The sequence below is a fragment of the Sceloporus occidentalis genome, unplaced genomic scaffold (assembly GCF_023333645.1).
Source record: "Sceloporus occidentalis isolate IW3139 unplaced genomic scaffold, rSceOcc1.0.p SCAF_83, whole genome shotgun sequence".
Taxonomy (NCBI): domain Eukaryota; kingdom Metazoa; phylum Chordata; class Lepidosauria; order Squamata; family Phrynosomatidae; genus Sceloporus; species Sceloporus occidentalis.
Window position 1 is genome coordinate 3553315 of NW_028317063.1, and position 24358 is coordinate 3577672.

General features: G+C 40.0%; 1 protein-coding gene across 2 annotated transcripts in view; it reads right to left on the minus strand.

The window, feature by feature from the left end:
- Nucleotides 1–4977: 4977 nt before the first annotated feature.
- Nucleotides 4978–24358, minus strand: part of LOC149285196 (voltage-dependent L-type calcium channel subunit beta-4-like) — a 42977-nt gene continuing 23596 nt past the window's right edge. Inside the window, exons 3-14 of one of the 2 annotated variants that reach the window (XM_089495769.1) lie at nucleotides 17338–17457; nucleotides 16971–17093; nucleotides 15606–15736; nucleotides 14537–14613; nucleotides 12172–12191; nucleotides 11993–12073; nucleotides 10733–10791; nucleotides 9537–9646; nucleotides 7519–7670; nucleotides 6553–6648; nucleotides 5872–6057; nucleotides 4978–5238 (exon numbers count right to left, since the gene is read on the minus strand). In XM_089495769.1, coding sequence (XP_089351895.1) covers nucleotides 4978–5238; nucleotides 5872–6057; nucleotides 6553–6648; nucleotides 7519–7670; nucleotides 9537–9646; nucleotides 10733–10791; nucleotides 11993–12073; nucleotides 12172–12191; nucleotides 14537–14613; nucleotides 15606–15736; nucleotides 16971–17093; nucleotides 17338–17457 — 1416 coding nt within the window. The remainder of the gene's footprint in view (nucleotides 5239–5871; nucleotides 6058–6552; nucleotides 6649–7518; nucleotides 7671–9536; nucleotides 9647–10732; nucleotides 10792–11992; nucleotides 12074–12171; nucleotides 12192–14536; nucleotides 14614–15605; nucleotides 15737–16970; nucleotides 17094–17337; nucleotides 17458–24358) is intronic. The other variant, XM_089495770.1, reaches the window with a different exon arrangement.

A 24358-nucleotide genomic window follows, 5' to 3' on the forward strand; every position in this document is an offset into this window, starting at 1 on the left:
GCTACGGATCCCCCCCGGGGAACGGACAACGAAGACTCAGCGCCTCCGACATGAACAAAGACAAGTTCAGGCTTCTCACTCCAAGGATAAATATAAAGTGGTTTAATTAGCAATAAAGTGACAATATACAAGCGTGTTCTCCCACTGAATACTTGTGTTTATTGGCACTTTATTGCTAATTAAAGAACTTTATATAAGTCAGTGGACTGTCCGATGCAAAAGGCAGTTCAGTCCATAGAGAAGCATAATTCGGCAGTTTGGCACGTATAACATCTGCTATAAAACGTACAGGGGAGGGGAGCCCCTGACACTGTATAACACATGGACCCGAGGCACTGACAGATGACACTATTTCTAAGGACCTATAGCTACATAATTATTGTATGTGTAACATGTCTGAAGGACTATAAATGTGGAAACCATGTTGTTAGTAATGGGACGGGACAACACATATTTCCAGCAAACTAGCGAGCGACTCACCAGTCCTACATCATAGGGCAGTTTAATGCATCATTGCCACCCATCGTCTTTTAACATTAATCTTTTGATATAAATCTAGCCAGCAATGTGTGTGATTTTCGACATCTCAGGGTTACTCTTTAAATAATATTTTAATGGAAATAAAATTTTTCCTCCTTGCGATACTAAAAATAAAAGTCTACAAAGTTTCCCAAGTTTCTCGTGGGAGTAGTGTTTCGGCACGCCCACTTCCACACTATTCCCCTCCCATCCCCATACAAATATAATGTGTTTGGGGCTAGGCACGCCCACATGTGTGCCTAACCCCACCCACATATGTGGCTATCCCTACCCCCTCACACAGATAACCCCACCCTTCATGCAGCTCCTCCTCCCAAATGGAGGGAGGGCTTCGGTAGCCGAAGATAATCCTTAATCTAGCGATAATAATCCTTCATCTAGTGATAATGTGCTTTTCCACATAGAAAAACATGAATTGTACTCTCTGTACGTCCAACCTTAGCAGATCTGACATTTTATGGCGGTGTAACATAAGGACAACACAGCGTTTTCAGTGTCTATGGCAACAACCTATTAGGGCCTATTTCTTGATTTCATTACTAAAGTTTGTAGGTATGTTTGTAGGTAAGACTTGCTCTTGAGGGCTGCAACGCAAGTCCTTAAGTCAAAAATATAGGGAAAGTCCTCAAAGAAATCACATTTTACCTGTAGGAATATCTCTGGCTTCTGTAAGATTAGTGACATCTCATTCTGAACAAAGCTAAAGTATTTACATCACAACCCAAAGACTCTCCCCAAAACCAAAAAGCACACAATATATTGGCCTTAAAGGTGCCCCGCACGATGTATGCATCATTATATGTGACAATCTGTGCCTAGGATTCTCTCTAGAACCAGGTATGTAATGGAAGACTTAAAACCGGCTTTTTAGATTAAAGAGCCATTGCTCTAGAAAACTTTACCGAATCGTTTTTTGTTCTACGCCGCAGCAGTTTACTTCTGAAACCATCACATAACCCATAACATACACTTCATAAAGTGATTACAAAGAACGTATCCTAAAGATATACCGTACGTCGTGTCATCAGTGCATTCTTTTCTAAGAGGACCCATTAAATAACACCAACAGAAGACTTTAAAGCTAATAGAAATGATTTAGCTCATGCAGGCTTGTGCCGTAAATCCCACCATAAACGGACTTTCCGTTATCAGCCATCGCCATGTTTCAGATGGCCAATGAGACGGCGTAGTGAAGAGTGGTGAGTGGGGACATCAAGACATTTTACTTTTACTTTTGGCCATTTGATAATTATCTATTAATTATTAAAATAATTAGATCCTGGCTATGAACTAGATCCTGGCTAGCTGAGCATTATGAGAGTTGTAATTCATCTCAGCGTTGCGGGGGGCACATATTTGAGGGAGTTAGGTAGATAAAGCAAAAAATATACTTTCAATGCCAATAAAGGAAAGAAAACTCAGAAAAAGACCCTGGGCATCCCAAAACCTTAAACAGTAAAAAGCCTCCCCCCACAAAATAATCACATTCGTTTTGAAAGCAAATTTCACTGGGATTAAACCAGTAAAACCAGTAAAAGTCAAGGGCTATGCGGAGTCAGGTTTAATTCTAGGGAAAATCATGCTGATTTTCAGTAAGCGTTTTTGAAAACGGAGCTCCATGACAGGTTCATGCCCTCTGGCACTCAAACAGTTAATCAGTGGCTCAAGGAGAAACTTAAAGCAGAATTAAGGCAGTGATTATATATATGAATCTATATCGACATTATCAAGGATCAGCCTGCCTGAAGATCAACAGCATGAGAGCATGCTTCCCAACTGGCACGCTTTGCGTGAGACAGTCCTGATTTTGCCACTCTATCCCGCTGTCCTGCCAAACTCTATCTCAGTCCTACTTCTCGGGGCAGAGGCAGAGCTCAGCAAGCCAGTGGGATTCGGGACCGGATAATACATGCTTCGCATTCGCAGAACTCTGCACATGCACAGTAGCGCTGCCAGTTTGAGTGACACTCCTAAGCTCCGCCCCCCTTGCATCCCGATTTGCCAGGTGGTAGAAGTTGAGAGGTATATAAGAGCTATAGGCTGGCAGTAATGCCATTACATTTCAAATTCTAATTAGACCCCCCATCATGACTGCCAATTTCCCAGAAATCCTGCCCCCCGAGACTTCCCCCTGCCCCGGTGGGCAGTCCGTCGGGGTGCAATGAATAGGAAACGGGCAACTCCGCCGCCTAAATCAAGATGCCTGGGAATCATCGGACATACGGGGCAGATCCAGAAAGTTTCCACGTACATTATGCAGGGCCAGCTCAGCTGTTCTGGTAGGAGAAACGTGCATGGGTTGGCCCTCCATAATGCATAGTAAAACATTTCACCTTGCCTAACTCACACGGATCATACAAATAACCTCATGCACTTAAACATATGGTCAAATTTCTTAGAACACAGAAAAAAAACTATATGTTAAAACACTTAAAAACCCAGCTGATAAATGGATGATCCAGAGGATGATATGGAAAAGATAAAAGGTTTTTGGATTAAAATATTAAATACATTCTTATTTTTGATTGACGTCAAAGACCTGTCCTAAGCCTTTCCTTTCAGTACCAATATCATTTTTTCGTAGCTATAAATGGCTTTGTAACATGTTTTTTTTTTTAATTTGGGAGATCAGTATCATATAATGAATATATTACACACTGCAGTTCAAAAGTTTGGGGTCACTTAGAAATGTTCTTGGGTTTTTTTTTGTTTTTTTTTTAAAGAAGAAACAAATTGTATCAAAGAAATATCATGAATTGGATCTGAAAGCCAGTGCAGATGGGGTTAATGTGGTAAATGACTATTGTAGCTGGAAACACTACAATAATAATGGAATAATGGAATATCTTCATAGGCGTAGTGGCTCTTTATCACTCCTGTGTTCCAATGGCCCTTTATCACTCCCATCACTCCTGTGTTCAAATGGCCCTTTATCACTCCCATCACTCCTGTGTTCCAATGGCCCTTTATCACTCCCATCACTCCTGTGTTCCAGTGGCACTTTGCGTTTGCTGATCCGATTGAAAAGGCTAATTGATCATTAGAAAACCCTTTTACAATTAGGGAACAGTGAGAAACACCTCAGTGACCTCAAACTTTTAAATGGTAGTGCGAGTATATATATATATATATATATATATATATACATATATATATCATTTAGATTCTAAATTCTTACAGAGAGCCCACAGCCTGGACTTCAAAATTCTATAATGTTGTCCAAAAAGAAGAAATTCTCTTTTTTTTCCAATCCTACAATGAATTAGCCCAACAGAAAGTAACCCCAACAGTGGGCAAATGTACCACTGCTCAATAGGAACCTGTTCTGATTCTGTATTTTGGATCATTCGAAAAGCACGTAATCCGAGTAATTATCGTGAAATGAACCAATCACTACACAGAGACGTGGACGTGATGATGGGAGTGCTGATGGGGAGAACCTTCAAATGAAAAACCCTTCCAGCAAATGCTTTCAGAATTATAAGGCATCATTGCCGAGGAAGGTAACGCAAGCCACCAGTGACATCATACTTAAAGATCTCTATGCAACACAGCAGACGGGACTCCATATTGCATCCGCTACTTTGTAGCAGTGATTGGTACATTGGAAAAAGCTATGCTGCAATATTGTTTTTTTCTTTCAAATCTAGCAAAAAAAATATTTTTTAATCTTACTTTTCCAGTGATCTGTATCCCCCCACTAATCCTGTTCAGGTTATTTAAGTAAATGCAACATGCTCAAAGAGACTTTCTAGTCAATTGTCCCAAATTCCAACAGGAATTGGCTTATAAATTGGTTCCAACTGGAACTGTTCGCTTGGAATTTCCTAGTGCAGGAAATTGTACATATATGTACTTTGGCGTGTGCCCTAGGACAGGGGTCACCATCTCGTCCACGAGCGATTGCCCTCAAAAGTGAAGGTTTTTGTAATACCTTCCCCTATGAGTACGAGGTGAACTAGAAGATACATTGTAATTCCGAGAGGTCCACTTGTTCTGATGTCTCCTCTATATGTGGTCACCTGAGGAGGTCTATCAAACCTGCAATTTTTTGGGCTCTCGAGGATCGAGGTGGAAACCCCTGCTCTAGATCACGAATGGAAGTGTGCAATACTCCATGGAAACATATACTGCTCTGATACCAATGTTTTAGTAAAAGATCTGTGAACAGGAATACTAAATAATACATTTCTACCTACACTTTACATATAGATGTGGGTATGTTAAATATTTTGCCTCCGGCAGAGCGTCAAATGATACTAAAACCTGACAAAATAAAATGGTTTTGATATTCTATCTACTGTATATTGTGGCAAATCACATAACCCCTTTGTGGACACTTTGACCGACAACGCATAGGAGAAGCATGCATTGTCAGCGAAATCTACAGCAAGTGGGTTGATGGTCATTACTCTTTTTTTCTCAAGTTCTAAAAACTCAAAGCCTGTGTCTGGAATCGTGGCTGTATCCTCCAGGAGATCCACGGTTTCTGTGAGGCCTATAAGTGTCCTGGTACGAGTCAGAGTATTCTTCTTCCACAAGGGGGTAATGATCACGACTTTGTTGAGAACTGGAAGACAAGCGGTTCCTGCTCTTCCGAGCCCTTTCGTTATGATAATTTTCATCTGAGGTCATTAAACTTCTTCTTTCTATCGGAGAGTTTTCAGTAGAATGGTTACTGTGCCTCATACGTTGACTCTGTAAAAGAGAGTGCTAGGTCAGGCATTTGACCGAGACATGTAGGCTGACTTGTGGTTGAACGGTCAGAAATTAGCTCTGTTATACTAGGTCAATCTACTACTCAAGCACCTTGACTTCCATACTGCCTTGTGGTAGAAGAAAAATCTCAGAAACACTCAGACTTCACACTGCTCAGACATTTGCACAATTCACAGTGCTCACACAACACACAGACACACACAACAGAGACAGGCATAAGAATGTAACTCACAGTGCTCACACAAACTCGTACGACACACACAACACACACACACACACAACTCCCTTCCATGTCTCAAATTAGCTCACTCAGCTGCTGGCTCTCCCTAACTGAGTCTGCCTCACAATCTTGCCACAAACCATCTTGTGGACAGAGCATGGGGGCTGCACAGAGCATTAGTCATTGGAAGTGATTGACTCTGCGCAGCCCCTACACTTATCCCACTGAACCACAGATACTCCCTTCTGCCAACAGGCAGCCGCTCAATGAGTTGAGTGCCTGCGGTCTGGATGAGAAGGTTTAAAAAGCCAGATGCGGCCTGCTGGATGAGCATTTAGCACGCTTTCTATACAGAACATGTTTCTATGAGAACATCTAATAAGCTATTATACCTGTAATCCAGAGATGGCTGTGGGGTATGACGTGAGGGCTGCTGATCCCAGATTTCTTCCTAGTAGAGGGGTCATGGGGGTGCTGCTTGTGGTATGGGTAGCCCTCCAATACGCTTCTAGATATTCTGCAAAATGTTCGCATGCGTCCTCCAGCTGATTCTCATCCAAAATGACATCAAACATTTCCTGATTGATGGAAATGACAATGAACACACTCCAGACTAAATAAGAAACATAGATTTGTGTGTCAGCCATGTTACTATGAAAAATTAGGTTGGTTGAAAGGTACTGAGGTTCAGTTCCGCTCTACCAAGGGTTTTTTTTTTTATCCAAGAAAAATACTCTTTGTACACAGTCAGAATTTTCTATAGAGGGAGAGTGCTCTATTTATATGAGCAGCACTGTGCTCAATGGGTTTTGTGTACGGCAGGAAGTGACAGGTGCGCACAAAACAAGCTTCCCCCAGCTTACTGAAACATCAAACATAAACTCGGTAATGTCAAACTAAGCAGCCATGAAGTGAGAATAGTGCCAGTTTTCATTTAGGTATTTCACTTCCAGAGGAGCAACAATTCAACTATTCAAGCACTAAAATGAAGAAGACCCACAAACCTAAAAAAATATAAGTAAAACCTATGGTTAAAGCAACAAAGTCACCGAAAAAAACAAAAGTGTACTTACAGGCGGACACTGCGCAAGTTTATCAGCTGCTACTAATTGGACATTTAGGTGTTTGGTTTGGGATTTTCCTCTGGATTTAATGAGTCGTTGCAGCACCTAAACAAGACAGATGTAAAATGTAAGAAGAGACCATGGACCAAAAAGAACGTCCTAGAGACCTTTTAACCGAGGTAACTTTGCAAGACAGATTCTAATTGCGGATTATATTAAACAGGGCTGGCAGTTATCATGTCTGGATGTGTCTAGTGAACTTCAACCCCATTATCAATAAAATTGGGTTAATTGGTTGATTTAGTAACTAAAGGTGCAATTACTTTTTCACATCGGACCAGGTAGAGTTGGATAACTTTTTTCCTTCTATACCTTTTTTTCCTTCGATACATTTAAAAGCGGTAATTTGTTTACCAGGGTTATCTATTTCTAATATTAAAATTAGTTTCATGATCTGAAACCCTTAAGTGTTTATATGCAAAAATAAAAGAAATCAGGAAGGGGCAATTACTTTTTCACAGCACTGTATATTATTATATATTGTTACACTTAGCATGAAAATATTTGTCAAACATTTACATAATTCCTGGAAAACGTAAGGCCATTTGGCTACTCACCTTCAAACTTACCATTTAGTGAATAAATCCCAGCTGTAGCGGGTAGGCTGAATGCCAGAAGCTATATCATATATTTTTTTATGTTTTTTTGCCAAAAAAAATCATCACACTATCTGTTATTTTAATTATAACATTTCTCAGTGCCGGGCTATCTATGTTTTAACTTAATTAGCTGATACATTCATGACCTAAGTCTTTCTACAGTGGGAAAGTTGAATGCAGAAGCGCAATTAAGAATATTTTGATGAAAGGACCCAAAATCCGATTCGCCTTGGAAACCTGAGATGTTGGCCAAAACCTTAGCGACATCATAGATAAATATTTTAAATAATAAAATGAGAAGGTACAAGGCAGTTACCTTCGGTGATGATACTTTAACATGTACAATTATCGGCGCTAGTGATGTCTTGATTAGTTGTGCTGGATGATTAATGGTATCCGCGTCTAAAATAACCAGTTGTAAAGATCGCGCCAACTCAAAGATTCTTTCTATTTCACTTTGTACTTCAGCTGGGAACAAATTACAAAAAAAAAAAAAGAATTGTTACAATGTACACACAATCCAGCCATGTGTGAAACAAACAGATTAAAAAAATGTTTAATGATGTGGATACTGTTTACTTGGTTACGAGATCTATAAACATAGAGCTACATTTAAATCACCATATGTATTTAACCCCTTGATTAAGGACGAATCAATTGAATCAATTGTACAAAACAAATATGAGATGCTCACGAAGTACGGTGAGCCGTTTACAGGTAACCAAGACCATTTATTCTGTTCCTTCTGGTGTTATACTGCCCCCCAGTGGTTAAAAAGTCAGAGGGTCACATTGTTGGGTAATATTCTTAGTACATACACTGCCATGCACACCGACAAAATCATTCCTACCTGTTACATTTAAATGTAATCTAAGGGAATGTTACTTTAGAGAGAGGGTAGTAGATAAGTGGAACATTCTCGCATCAGAAGTGGTAGAGGCTAATATATAAGGGGATTTAAACTTGCATGGGATAGGAATAGGGCTATCCTGAATCTAAGACAGAATCAAGGACCCACTAAGTTCTGAGTCTTTATATCAGGAAGAAATGGGCAGACTAGATGGGGCAAATGGGTCTTCTCTTTATATCTATGTTTCTATGTGGTCACCTAGAAATAAAAGGAAAAGCTCCACAAATGTTCTCTAGAACTAAAATTAAAAGCAGATACAGAGTATATCGTATAACAATCTCAATGCTTGTGATTATCGTCTTTATAAAGAAAAAAGCATGAGCTTTCCCATCCAATTATCACATTTCCCAACATATAGCGTCTCCACAAACATAATACTATGTGAGTCTTATATATAGTGACAGTTTTCACACAGAAGATAATTAACTTTTCTAACAGCTCAGAAATTCGCATTTTTTCTCATTTAAAGGTGTCTTTATCAATTAAAAGAAGGGGGTAAGAGATTTGCTCTCAGATGCCCCCCCCCCATGCTCATCAAATTAGCATGATAATGAATATGAAAAAAGGAAACAAGAAAAAGCTAAACGCTTGGATTTTGTAAAGAGGATACGCTAGACCCTAACGTAAGACTCATGATGCAAATTCACAGAGAGAGAGGGAAATAGAAAAAGAAAGAAATTCAAATCTGGTCCAGGTCAGTAGAAAGGTCAGATAAGTAGCTCATCAGTAGTGGTGCTTCAAACCTCAAAAAACCTTTCTTCTGCGTCTTTAAAGAGGGCCAGTCCAACGTGACCCCCAAGACTTGTCCAGGCCAACCTTATGTGATCCTGCAGTGGTAATGGGCCAGCCAGACAAGGTAAGGACGAGTGAGCTTAATGGAGCTAATATGTGTACGTATGAGTGAGTGTGTGTAAATGGAAAAGCAGATACGATGGGGGCTGATACAGTATACAGTGGCAAAGAGGTGGTGGCCACTTTCTCCTTGGCCAAAAGGTCCCAGCCCTCTCTTAATTCTAAGTAAAACATATTAACTAGTATATATTTCTATCTGGCTCCTAAATTCTAAACCAATGTATTGAATAGGAACATTGAACTAGGATGTATTAAACTTCAACGGGCTCTATCTGCATGTAAAATGCACGCTGTTGCATGGACTCCAGTGCAATTTACTGAATGCAGATCAGCGCAGGCATTCTTTAATTACTGGAGTTACAGAATTAGACTACTGTCTTCCTTTTCTTGATTGCTCAAAAGTGTACTTAAGTATGCTTCCTGACTGATGAACATGAGACCGATGGCTCTGTGATGGAAGCCAAAGAAGATGAGCATTCTAGTTTTTTTTATTATTATTTTTTTTTAATAAATAACAATTAATAATAAATTGTTATGAGTAAATGGAATGTGGCGTAAGGTAAACCACTTACCCAAACTAGATCTGGTGTTTGATCGTTCAATTATTGCCCTCTTGCTTGGATTATTTAGAACAGATCTTTTGGCCAGAGAAATGTCTGCTGTTACTCTAGTGATGGATATCCTTTCAAAAAAGAAAAAAAAAAAGTAATTAAAAAAAATCCATAAACATTTCAGTAACAAATGTTTGGAGCTGCAGTATAGACCCGGACTTGCCAGTGGGTTAACCTGGCAAATGCCTGGTGAGCCGGTTCCCGATGGCATCTCCCACTTACCTTTACAGATCCTGTCCATCAGTGAGTTGCCACCTTAATACATTTAAACAATAGCATTCCGTAATTATAGAGCACCTTGCCAAATATGCATTACTTACAAATGTGGGTCTAACGAGGATCTACTGATCCCTCTGTCTGGATCTAATTACTCTTTATTTAGGAGTTATTATATATCCCTTAATATACCATAAAGCTATCATACAAACCTACCAACTAGACTTGTGCATTTGGATGCGTACAAATTTCAGTTTTAAGAACATATGCCAATTTTGGCAACTCATACAAAACCCGTCGAACGAAACAACCAAAAACGAAGCAAAGAGTTCCAAATTTTCATTTGGATTTTGTTGGTTCTTTAACTCTCACTCACAGTCTGTCTCACACTCTCATTCACATTCTCTCAACCTCTCTCTGAACATCTCCCCACCTTCTCCACAAACTTCTTCCATGTCCCTCTTTCCATGCTGTGCAGCTTCGTTTCTTCTGTCTTCTTTCTTTGTTCGCTGCTCCAAAAAAGTCTTCTTTCTTCATCCAGAAGTATCCTCATAGTGAACTACTGCAAAAGGGCAGAGCCTCCAGGCACACCCTCTCCGCATTCCTCCAATCAGGGGAGAGGATGAAGCTCCATCATTTTGTGGAAGTTAACTTTGAGGTTACTTTGGAAAAAGGGCGGAGCCTCCAGGCACACCCTCTCCCGGGAGAGAAGATTTGCCTGGAAGCTCCGCCTTTTTCCGGAAGTTCACCGGAGGTCATGGCCTGTCGTCCACGGAGAAGCGGACAAAGAACGAAGACTTTTTGAAGCAGCAGATAAAGAAAGTAGAAAAAAAATCTGAATTGTTTTTGATCCATTTGCACCACCAACCCAGCTAGAACAATTCCCCAAAGTCTGCCTCACGAGCCAATATCTTAAATTAATTTAGTTCTTTATTCCTCACCTCCCATCAAACCTGTGCTTCAAGAAGTCAAAAAGAGCTTTCTGCATCATGTCCGTCACCTTCCCGAAGTGAAGATATGAACGTTAAGGTGGACAGAAGAAAATAAAGACAAAGGTGAGAAAGTGAGAAAAAAAGAAAGGAAAGGTGACATTCTTTCCTGAAATTGAATCAAGGTTACGTCACCCTGTGGTAAAAGTGAGGCGAGTACCAGAAAGAAGACTGTGAGAGAGGTAAGGGAGTGAGTGTGTGAATGAGGGAGGGAGTATATATGTGTAAGTATGCTAACATGAATGTATATGTGTAAGTGAGTGTGAGCATGAATGTGCATGAGTGTGTATGTGTGAGAGGGAGCGTGTGTGTGTTAGCAAGAGTGTGTGTGTTTTCAGTAGGAGTAAGTGAGTGGCTTACTGAATTGCATAAAGGTTTCCAGAACTGCATAGACTGGATTGAATTACTAAAGCTCTCGACGTAAAAAAAAAAAAATGGAATGGAATAATTTGCTGTGTGAGCCAATCAAATGGGAGGCTTGTGGCCAAAACAGTTGGTATGCAGAACTTCCACCAGACCGACCTCTAATACTGAGGCATTATGGGGAGGTTTCAGACCAGGCCCTTGTGATCTCACTTGTTGATCTTGGACTGTGTTGAAATCCATGATTACATGTGTTCTTATTTGTTTCCAAGAGATTACAGATCTAGGAACTTCTGTTAGCCACGCTTTAAAGTCAGTTCGACTGAAAGCACAACTGATGTGTTTCCTTTTTACAGGTTACATTTTACAGGGTTCATCTGAGGACAACGATTCTAGCATTTTCAGGCTCATCTACCCTATATGGTTTAATATTTAGTAGAATCTGTCTTAGCCAAATGTTTGACAAGAAGGGTTCATCACACTTCTTCAGGACCAGAATAACACCTGAAGTACCTTCAGGTGCAAATTTAGTAACCATCTTCCAAAAGCAAACAAATAGGTGTTTTATTTAAATATATATTTTGCACAGGAAGAAAAGAGAGAAGACTCAGGAGAAATAGCAAATGCCATGGGTGGGATTTCATAAATACAATACCCATGTCTACCTATCTCGTACTTTGTGGAGCACGTTTAGGAACGGTGGTTTGAACCGATGGCCCTTCATACAATGATACCTCTTAGAATCTTAACATTGCTGAATAATTTTAGAGGTTTATAATATATTATTATTATTATTATTTTATTAATAGTATCACAAGACAACATTTAGTATTAATTTCATCTTCCTACCTCATAACCCTTCAAAGATGGACCAACGAGAATGACAGGCCTCATGGATGGTACAACATCGTAAGGAGGAATGTGTTCAGTCTGAAAATGCAGAGATATTCAGTTAATTAATTAATACCAGCCAAGGCACTTAAAGAATTTTTCAACATCCAAAAATTTTTTTTGCTAAAATGACTCACCACTTTTTGCTTCTGTTTGGCTGGAAAACACAGAGATTTATATTAATTCACCTTTATAAATCCAGTACTTTACATTAGAAATGACACGCTCATTAATGTATTCAGTGTCAGAAGCAGCAGCAATTTATCGCTTTGGCAAACTCTGTGGTCCAAAGAGCGCCGCAGTGTGTTTTTGGCAGAGAATTTTTTACAGGTTGCGATAAATTTTTTTTTTTTTAAAGGATTGTGAATATTGGTCTTTAAGAGTCTAAATAAAATGTCTCTAATTTCATAACCACGAGAATTCATTTATTGCAACATATCAGCATTAATGTTAAGTGCAGAACTGATGGAGGGGGTGCTGACGCATTCCAACAATATCAGGTTGGCGTACGAAAACCTACATTTCCATTCGCTTATATGTGTCGCTATTGGGTTTCACGTTTCTTATAATAGAATTGAGTGTCCAAGTCAATTATATGCGTTGACAAGTTTCTGAAGATAACCGCTTTCGCACATTATAAATTTCAAGCGTTCTGTAATCATCTGGCAGCCTACTGCACAACCCAGGTATGCAAATGTTATGTACAGGAATATCTAAAATCATTCTTCATATACATCATGGAAAATAAATAAGACATTAAAGAGAGAGAGAGATTTTTTTTTCTTTCTTTTGATGACATGGCAATAAAAGTACTTAACACGGAGGGAGTAGAATGATAATGACTTGGAAAGAGAGGTGGCATCTGGGGAGCCTTCGGCCAGAGGAGTAACACAGAGGGCTTTTGCCCACTCCCGTGCTTTATAGCCAGCTGTTCCCTGAACGGCAGTAAATACAGTGTACAGGGCAGGCAGGAAAGATGGTAGCCTGAAAGGTTGGGGTACTCGACTGGAGGCACATTAGAAATCAGAATGATTGCCGCCATTGCCGTCCTATTACGGTTGTGTGTCCACTTGGTTGCCTAAATCCCTTTTAGGGCTCGGGACGCTGACCAATAGCCAGTTTAGGTGAAAAAATATTCAGTGTCGTATTCATAATTTATAACCCAATTAAATTAGCGGCCCATTAAGTGTGGCTTCAGTGGCATGTCTGAGAATTTGGCATTTTATGCATTCTGTTCACTGTTACAGAAACAAGAACTCGATGACAACCCGGGATTGTAATTTATCAACTTGCCGTATAATTATTGATTGTTAACTGAAGGAAAGAACATGATGTTCAAGACCTAAACCTTCGTTCCCATGCTAGAAAAAACGGGTGTAAACCCTGGAGAAAATAGCAAATTTTGGAGTATTCTGTAGAAACCTTTCACTGGTTTCTAATGTGAATACTACAATATCATGAATTTACCCTAAAATATCTCCAGTTTTGTCTTCACAACCGTGGCCCCCAGTACCACCAAAAGTAGCCATCATCATCGCCACATTAAATGACAACTAAGGTTATAAAAATATTTGAAATATTCAGGATATGCATTATATGTCCTATACCTGAAATTGGCAACTAAATAAACTCATTTGGCTTGAGTGGGGGCTTTATGAAAACAGGGGTCGGCACCAACATTTCGCATGGTGGGGTTTGTGGTGGACAAATGAATGACGTTCTATGGACCTCCACACTGGACCTCCACACTGGTGTCCTTGTATGGACACTTTGCCTATCCATGTATGAAAACATTTAAGCTACCATAACGCCCCCAGCTGTAGGCCAACGGTATGGCTTTGGCTTCACACAATGGCATTTCATGGCTACATTTTCCAACATTTTACATTTTATTCATGAGAGCCAAACACATATTTTAGATGCTGTTGGCCAAGCATCTAAGGATTACTTAGAGTGCTGATTACTTAGATAATCGATATAGGTCTACACTGTATCTATTTGTTATTATTCCAGCCACACTTCAGGGCAAGTTATTGCTGGCCAAGACTTTACTGACTAAAAGCATGTAGATATTACAGATGCTGAAAGCAAACAACCCTTAGCCAATCTGTCTGTCTATACTTCCCTAGTAAGGTTCAATCACATAAAACAACACAAACTTTTAAAGAAGCCTTCTATGGCAACAACCTATCAGTGCCTGATTTTGTGTCACATGAGAATGAAATAATGGCAACAATTGTGACGGAGACAAATTTTACACGCATAACAAATTATTTCAGGGATATTTTTATAAGTATCGTTGTGTTGCCTGGATTGTTGCAGATTTGAATGAAAACCAAATGGTGCGAAATCGATAAAAACAGAACTGGAGAAATGCTGGGGCAAGATACAAGCTTTCGGGAACCATTGGAGTAATTTCACAGATTCTTTAAATATTTTCTCTTAGAATAGCTTTAGTTCTGCATTGATGAATATGGCCCAGTATGCTGTGAATGAACTTACCGGCAGAGGGAGGCGTTGCTCGAAAAGTCACCGATACCATTTCACCAAGACTTGAAGATGAATTCCCACTTGATTTACTGTTAAAATAAATATTGTTAGTTCAGCACCAGAAATGGACATGGAGTGATGGGGACTGAATTGGATAGAGGGATGGGAAGAGGTGAGGCTGAAATGGAAAGAGTGATGGGGAGAGGGGAGGCTGAAATGGATAGAGTGATGGGGAGAGGGGAGGCTGAAATGGACAGAGTGATGGGGAGAGGGGAGGCTGAAATGGATAGAGTGATGGGGAGAGGGGAGGCTGAAATGGACAGAGTGATGGGGAGAGGGGAGGCTGAAATGGATAGAGTGATAGGGAGAGGGGAGGCTGAATGGATAGAGTGATGGGGAGAGGGGAGGCTGAATGGATAGAGTGATGGGGAGAGGGGAGGCTGAAATAGATAGTGTGATGATAGGGGAGGCTGAAATGGACAGAGTAAGGGGGAGAGGGGAGGCTGAAATGGATAGAGTGATGGGGAGAGGGGAGGCTGAATGGATAGAGTGATGGGGAGAGGGGAGGCTGAAATGGATAGTGTGATGATAGGGGAGGCTGAAATGGACAGAGTAAGGGGGAGAGGTGAGGCTTATACGGACAGAGTGAAAGGGAGAGGTGAGGTTGAAATGGATATAGTGATGGGGAGAGGTGAGGCTTACATGGATAGAGTGATGGGGAGAGGGGAGGCTGAAATGGATAGAGTGATGGGGAGAGGGGAGGCTAAAACAACCAAAAAGAAAGAAGAAAATATACAAGAGAGAAAACTGTAAATGGATGCATGAAACTTTTTCCTTTCGTTGTATGTTACATTGTATTCTAGTAGTTTATCAGAATGTGGGATCTTTATCTTCTGGACAATTATATTGTATCGTAGCACAATAATTTGCATATACCATTCTTATTTATGTAAAAATAATTTAGGAAATAAACCAAACACCTATTCTAGTGCCAGAACCTTTAATCTGGGTTTTCTATAACAGTTGATGATTCACATACCGCTCCAGTGAAATGCGTTAAAGTATCATTATTCTGCTTTACCCTCCGTGGAAACGTCCTCTCTTCTGCTCCTGCTGAATTCTGATATTCTCCAATCTCAGAGGACTCGGGATGAATCCGATCTCACAGCCTTCTTTCACCAGCCTCCCTATCCACCAGTCATTGTTGTATTTCTGGAATCGAGAAAGATCTGTTTTATTTCTGCGCTGGAGCTACTGTTCCAGGATGCATTCATTTTGTGCAGAGAATAAAGAAAGGGCTTGGGGTTAATTATATACCAAAGACCTGAAATACACAATTGAAAGCCTTATCCAATTGCTTTAGAGTGATATGGTCCGTGTGAGCGAAACCGGTGAAATGGGAATTTATTCCGTAGGTCACCAGAAGCAGATTTTTTTCCTTTAATCTATGGAACAAGGGAAATCATGAATCAATAGATCGGTTACTTAAAAAATCTTCAAGGTCCTTTCTGTGATCCTTCTATATAAATATATATATATATATATATATATATATATATATATTATATAATTTTTTCAGCAGAATTTTTTTTAGTTCTTACGGGGGGCATTCCAGTGCTCCTATGCAACCCCACCAATGAAGAGTGTATATAAAAGCACACTGTAAGTACTTTAATATGCCTCCGAACACCCCGAACATTTTTTGTTCATTTTCACACCGGTTTTGGCTGCTTGAAGCAGCCAATCATTGTCAGCTCTTCCATTTAAATTAATGGGATCGCTTTCCGAGCATGTACCCTGAGATCTCAAAAGACCCATCTGGAGCTGAAGCGCCGGGGCAGTAAGGATACCACAGGTACAAACTGACAAGCAGTTGACCGAGCATAGCTCCTGTGGGCCTGGGTGCTGGGGCAAGAGGGCAAGTGCATGGGGGAAATGCTGAATCCAACTTTGCATTTGCAAGGGGGCAAAAGTGTTACTTTATAGGGACATTCAGGTATTATATGCATTAAATATCAGAACTAAATATTACATGGCACCTACTTTTCAGTGTTCTTTTTGACATTTACCTAAATAACTAGTTAGTATATATAATATCCAGGGCTGCATTTCTCTCACTAGCCGGGGCCTTTAGTATAAAAAATAATAATTCCTATCTTATTTTAGTCCAAAGAGCTGCAACAGTGCGTTGCTCAAGCCTTGGCAGCTAATGGGTTAACCATCTCCTTACCAAAGAGGTATCGGTAGCTCTGTTCCGTGTACAGGCAATCCTCCTGGCGCACATCCAATGTCGTATTACATACAGCATGGTAGAGGTTAATCAAATAATTTCTCTCAAGGTCTGGCAGCTGGTCAGTTCTCCTCTTAGTGCTAACAAGATGTGGTCTGACCGCTGGTGTTTTATCAGCTGCTGACAGGTGGCAAGAGAAATGAATCCTATATTTACCTCTTTAATGTGTAAAAAGTCCTTGGCGTCGAAAGAGATGGCAGTGCTGGGTACGGGAACATCTTCATCCAGCGCTCCGCAGTAGCTTACATTCGTCTTTACGGCAAACGCCACCGGTTTGGTCTGCAGGCAGAAAATGTTCATGGTGAATACAGAGTGCTGTCCCGTGTTTATCCATTAGAAGCTAGCGTGACAGCTCTTTTATAGAGTAACAAAATATGGCATGCATTGACTGCTCACAGGTGGCCCCACCAAAGTAGGCGATTAAGGTCCCCTGATGGAGAAGGTAGAGAGAACCCTCTCTAGCATTCCTTTAAGAATAAAAGGTGATAAAGTATCATCATCTTAGTAAAGGAACGTATATTACCTTGGCCCTCTCAAGCTGTATTGCGGCTTGCTGCTCTTTCTCTTGCCGGATCGCTTCTCTGTCCTCTTCCAGAGACACATCGGAGTCTGATGGTCTACTTGTGTAAGAATCTGCTGAACCCTACGAGTAGAAACACGTCAGCGTGAGCATTGTCAGAGATTAAAGAAGGAACCTCTTTCGTTAAGAGTCATCTGTGAAGGTGCTGGAGATCTGTGCCAGGAACTTTACCGATCCCTGCAGCCTGGTACATTAATGATCGAGGGTTCCTAGATATGCCACCAAAGAGTTCTAAATGTACATGCGTGTGTTGTAGTGTTTGTGTGGTTTTCTCCCCCAATTCATGATTCTGAATCCCTGAAAGTGTGTTCTGTCCTGTATAAGAAGTCACCCCCAGCTGGGTAGTATTCAAATGACTAAATCTATAATCTATTTGCATCCCATCACTGCATTTTGATAAGATCACACCGTCTTTTCATCTCTGGTCACACTGAATTAATAATTCTTTAAGCAAATCATATCAAAACTACTGTTACCTTCACTAATAGACTGATAGATAAGAATGGACAGAGTCCAAGGGCGGCAAAGGGGTGCCCGATATACCAGCTTTTTGGAGGGCATCCTTTGTGTGTAACTGTATGGGTAGGACCCTGAGAGACACCACTAATGGCTCCGCCGGGAACACCATCTCTACCTTTGGAGGAGCCGGAAATGGGACAAGAGGGACAGCTCCATCCCTTACAACTGGCACATGTCCTGGTTCTACCTGGATTTTCTAGGTTTGTAAAAGACCATCTTTAAGTAACATCTTTCATTAAAAAATATATAAAGAAATAAACGTATTCAGAATAAATTCATGAGCACGGAACTTTGAAGATTATAGCTTATATTTAACGAGACTATTTAAGGTTTAACAGGGCAAACCTGGGGCAAATTAATTTTGACAACCAGCAGAAATATGGTTTCTATGGTAATTACACCCAATTCATCACAGTGACCCAGAAATGCTCCAGTTTTGCTCCGCTAAATAAAATTAAAAATGTCCAGAATCGGTTCCCAGACAATATTTATTTTTCCAACACGAAGTTGCTCTTCATGCATTTACAAAAAAACCTTTTCGCTGGTTTGCCATGTATATTGTGGTCAAATGATGACTACACATTGTTGCTAATAGATTGTAACATGTTTCTTAATCACAGGAATTGCATTCTTCATCAGAATTCATTTAAGAAAACAATATAAACTATATTTTGCAACAATTCTACCAAAATAGAACATTCAGTTAAACGTTTCAGCTCTCTGACACATTGCATCAGGTGAAAACCATTGCGAGCTTCTCCTACAAGAAGGGCTCAGATGGTCCTACTTTATACAAGAAGGTTCTTAAAAAGGGACTGTTACTCCTGAGGAGGGACATTTGGGAGGTATGCAGTCATACCCTATAACTGTTATGCTATTAGTGATGTTTTTTTTAATCATTTATGTCGCTCTTCAGGATAAGCCATTTGAAATATGTTTGCACTTCCATAAACCTATCCTGACTCAAAAGCAGAATAAGTGCCTTGGAAATTTTTTTTGTGCTTCCATAACTCCTATTCCGACTCACAAACAAAGACCCATTAGCAGAAAATGGCTAACAATGTTAGTTTTTTGGATATGAAGAAAAAGTCCTAATTATATATCAATGATGTCAGCACAGATGGCTTGGAATTTAGCTGGCCATCAAAGTAAAACACATGGCATCATTAACATACGTGTTATTGTATTCAGGCACATGACCAGAATTCGTAGAGCAGCTCCCATCACAATGCGTACCATTCAAATACGTATACATTTTGGCGCTGTGAAAGTTGTTTGCTCCAGTGTGTCCCATTAGGTGGCGCTAAAGAGGAATTATAGAGATCTACAGTCCAGTATTGGGAAGACCTGTTTGGAAGCTCAAGACCTTCCATCCATCCATCCATAGCCTTTTAAACCTACATGGATCCACAAGAGGGCCACAACAATGATGTAGCCCTACTTGGAAGAGTCTTACATTTTAGCTTCTACAGAGGTTAGACATCAGCATTTAATTCCCACCTCCCCCACCACGAGGCCACAAGGACATTTTCTTTTTTATTATTATTGAAACCCTGAGGTCAGTGGGTCCACTGTGAAGAAGAAAAATGGTGTCCAAAACATGATGGTAAGGTAACGGTGGACACCAGGTCCCCTTCTCTGCTCTGATTCGCTTTCTTATAAATAAAATAAATCACTCTAAAATAATCAAGTGCACTAGTCAAGTCAAAAAAACTATATACAAAAAGGATAGATGTATGTTTCAGACTCCTTAGACTCATCAATGGGGTGATGCTGATGGAGTGAACCCCAAGAGATTCCTGTAAAGGGACAAAATCTATACAAAACGTTATGAGACTAGCTCGACTGACAGAGCATCTTATTAGCCTGTCCTACGGTGCATCCCTGCTTAGGAGTGTGCCATTACTGAGGAGAAATCTCCATTAACCTATCAGCCTGATGCCAACCACAAAGGCAGCCCTGAACCAAAGTATAAGGAAAATGTATTTTCCATGAGGGAACCGACTACCGAATTATTTTTTAATTTTTTCTAGAAGACCGAGGTATCTCTTGCTTTCGCTCCTCATGTGAATAAAGTGGCAGCTGATTCAAAATTGTAGGGCCACAGTGAAAACCCACTCTTCTTTTTCTGGATAAACTCTCTCCATGTGGGGAAACGCAGCTCCTTCCTCCCCTCTCTGGCCGAAGCCTAAGGGAGGGCTAGATCTTATAGGCCGACCTCCATAGAGATAGACTACTGACGGTGGCGTAACTGCGATGAGGCCCTGGCCGACCCCTGCCTTAGTAGATAACTGAGTAGATAACTGGTGAGACACAATCTCAGCTTCCCTGTGGCAGACTTTGAAAGTGTATATCACAAAAGGTAGTCCTTATAAGTTAATTTTCTCAGGATAAAAGTGAACTTCTGTTCATTCATGTGTTTTTGCAGCTAAGTACCATCATTACCAACTCAAAACGTAAGCGTGATGGTCCACCTACTCTACTGAATTTAACACTTTTGTAATTAAACAATATAAACAAAAAAATATTTTTTATTCATGTTAAATTTTGTGTCATTTGTATATATATTTTTTTTGGCTGGGAATGCTTAATTGTCATGTGACAGGAAAGCAGGCTCTGATAGGTCGTGGCCATACACACATCTTCTTAAAAATGTCTTTTATTTTTATACGCATAGACATTCGACATTGCACGTTAACAGCCACCTCAGCTGTATGACAGGCCACTTCTTTTCAAAGAACTGACCATCCCAAATATCTCAGTGAAGAGGTTGGTGGGAAGCCAAGGCCCATTTATTACGCCGGCTGCTCTAACGTTCTCCAGTGACAAGCTATATTAAGGTGATTACTGTTTCAGAGAGATATGCCGGCCATTCTTGTGTCCCGCTGCTATAAACAATCAAATAATACAGAAACCCAGAGCAAACCAACTTCCGAGTCAACATATACTTATGTTTTATCTCAGAACAAGGGTTAAATAGTTTGTTTGCATGCCTCATTAGATTTAATTGCTTGTCATTAAATGGTTTGGCTTTCTCCGTTGTCATACATACTTGTTATAGGCACTGCCTTTTACGAGGTCTGGAGATTATATTGTGATAAGAATTCCGCTTATGAATAATTGATAATATCTCTCCATGGAATCTCTGTATCTTGCTATATCTGATAATTCCGATGGTAATTTGAAATTATTCAGTTTCCCATATTTATTATTAGTACTTAGTTATAACATCCCGATTTGGCACCCGCTTTTCAGGACAGAGGTAGAGCTCAGCGGGACAGCCTGATTCACCGGGGGCAGAAGTTGGAAGGTATGGGCCGAGCCCAAGAAAAGTGCTGTACGGGTATGTAACACACGAGTGTATTTGTGAGGGGTACACTGTAAACTTTTTAGCGACTGCACTTTGCTAATGACATCAGACATCAGACATGATGTCACAAATTACATCATTACTGCCATCATCGCTTGAATAGGGCCCTCCTCACCTGCTGTCTCTGTTAGTCAATTTGTTATGTTACACACTACTTGTTATGTCCTGTCTACCCATTGTACAGCGCTACAGAATTTGATGGCGCTATAAAAAAACAATAAATAATAATAACATAATGACCTAACAAATTATCTCATTAATTACATCACAAATGGTCTGTAGGATCTCCAGTGAATTCACAGTTGAATCTGCTAATACTGCTATCATCAAAAAAACAGCAACGTCACACTAAAACACCAACAGTACAGCAAAAATCATGTCCCCAGCCCCCCCCCGGTGACTCTTAAGTTATATTTTCTGAGACATTTTTTTTAGAATTCCCTCCAGTTTGGTCAACTGATAACACTGTCCCTCTAATTAACAGTATAGGAGACCATTTAAATGGAAACATTTTATTAAATAGAATTATTTAAACTAAAATAATTAGTGTAGCGGCACATGAGACCTTTTAAAGTTCTTCCAGTTTTCCCCCAGCAGAGACCCTCTTAATTTTTCTTCTAGATCCTCAAGCCATGGAGATAAAAGCTATAAGCTACATAGTGATCAATTTTAGACAACTTCCCAAAAGTGTCAAGCTATATAATGCAACTAAATTTGCATCTCATCTACGTGTCTAGGACGTTTCCCACAGCTGTTTCAATTAAGCGAAGCTCTAAAAATGTTAGAAATTCAACCAATAATCGCAGAAATAATAAAAAAAATATATATTTTCTGTTCTTGTTGGAATCCAAAAGAGAGAAAAAATACTGAAACAGTATAAAAATTAAACGTTATTGCATGGTGAAAAATCCCAAATGCTCCTGGTTTCAGGTCAAAAGTGATTCACAAGCCGTGCGATTGTATCATTCAAGATGTTAAATCGTTTCTAGATACTTAAGATTTCAATAATTTAATAAATAATCCATCCTTTCAACAAATTCACATAGCGCACACCTATAATTTCACGCTAAATGTGTTTGTGAATGCTGCCTTCAGACAGATGCCAAGAGTGTTACAACAAAAAACCTTAATCCTTAAATTCCATCCAGACCTACAATACAGAGGTGTGTGTGTGGCACCACTGGTTAAGATGACTCCAAGGGTTAAATCAGAATTATGCTACAATCACAAATTTATTTTTAACCTTTTAAGTATTTTTTTCTGGGACATATTATTCATTTTCTTCCCTAGGAGCATAGATGGAGGTTCTGACCAAACCTTAGGGTCGAGTGGCCCCTTCTGCCACACAGGCTCCTCATTAATGGTGTCCAGATAAGGCTTTAAATGACATGAGAGTCTCAGTGTGTTGAATGCAGTGCATTCCCACTGATTCAGCTCCTCTGTAAGCAATATAGCCATAAAAATTAGATAGCACTCTCCATTCTTAGGGTACTTTGACATGATGGCGGGATGAGCGATATACGGCCGTAAAGTGTGAAGGAATCCCATAAATGTGTTTCGCTGGTTGTTGTGTAATGTGTGTCCTTACATCATGTGACATTGCGTTTATGCTACACAAAGCAAATAAAAAAAAAAGATGTCAGCTGTAAAGCAGGCAAGTTGCAGCTGAGTAAGCAATGAAGTCATCATTAATAAATTAGGCTATGGCTGTAATTTCCATGGGGCAAGAGGGGCAACTGTCCCAAGCGCAACAAGGTGAGGGACATGCTTGAGCCACCTGGCAGCAATGTCCTAGCGCCAGCTTCCGCTTCCAGAGGCAGTTAAGTAAGCTTAGTTTTGTCAGACCCTTTGAAAGTATGGACTGTAAGAAGCGATGCTTTATAAAATATAATAATTATGATAATGATATGATGTCAGCGCATGACAGGGCCTTTGATCTTGTCCCAGCCGCCAAGAGCCCTGGTTGCAGCTCTGCAAGATGTACATCCTGGTCGAGCCCACCTGAATCTATCTTGCAATTTAGAACGTAGCTGCCAACTAAATCCCTGTCATTAGCCCCACCTCTAACCACACCCTCTTAAATTAACGTGCCCCTCGTTTGGAAATTTAAAAGGTTGGTTGGTACAACTGACCAAAACTCACCTTCCAACCGGTATTGTTTTCATCTTCCAGAAAAAATAACACATATACACATACATACTCACACACATATACTCTCACACACACATACAGATGCACATACATACTCACACACACATACAGATACACATACATACTCACACACATATACTCTCACACACACATACAGATACACATACATACTCACACACATATACTCTCACACACACATACAGATACACATACATACTCACACACATATACTCTCACACACACATACAGATACACATACATACTCACACACATATACTCTCACACACACATACAGATACACATACATACTCACACACACATACAGATACACATACATACTCACACACATATACTCTCACACACACATACAGATACACATACATACTCACACACATATACTCTCACACACACATACAGATACACATACATACTCACACACACATACAGATACACATACATACTCACACACATATACTCTCACACACACATACAGATACACATACATACTCACACACATATACTCTCACACACACATACAGATACACATACATACTCACACACATACTCTCACACACACATACAGATACACATACATACTCACACACATATACTCTCACACACACATACAGATACACATACATACTCACACACATATACTCTCACACACACATACAGATACACATACATACTCACACACACATACAGATACACATACATACTCACACACATATACTCTCACACACACATACAGATACACATACATACTCACACACATATACTCTCACACACACATACAGATACACATACATACTCACACACATATACTCTCACACACACATACAGATACACATACATACTCACACACATATAAACTCACACACATGCATACATTTACACATACATATACTCACACACACACATACA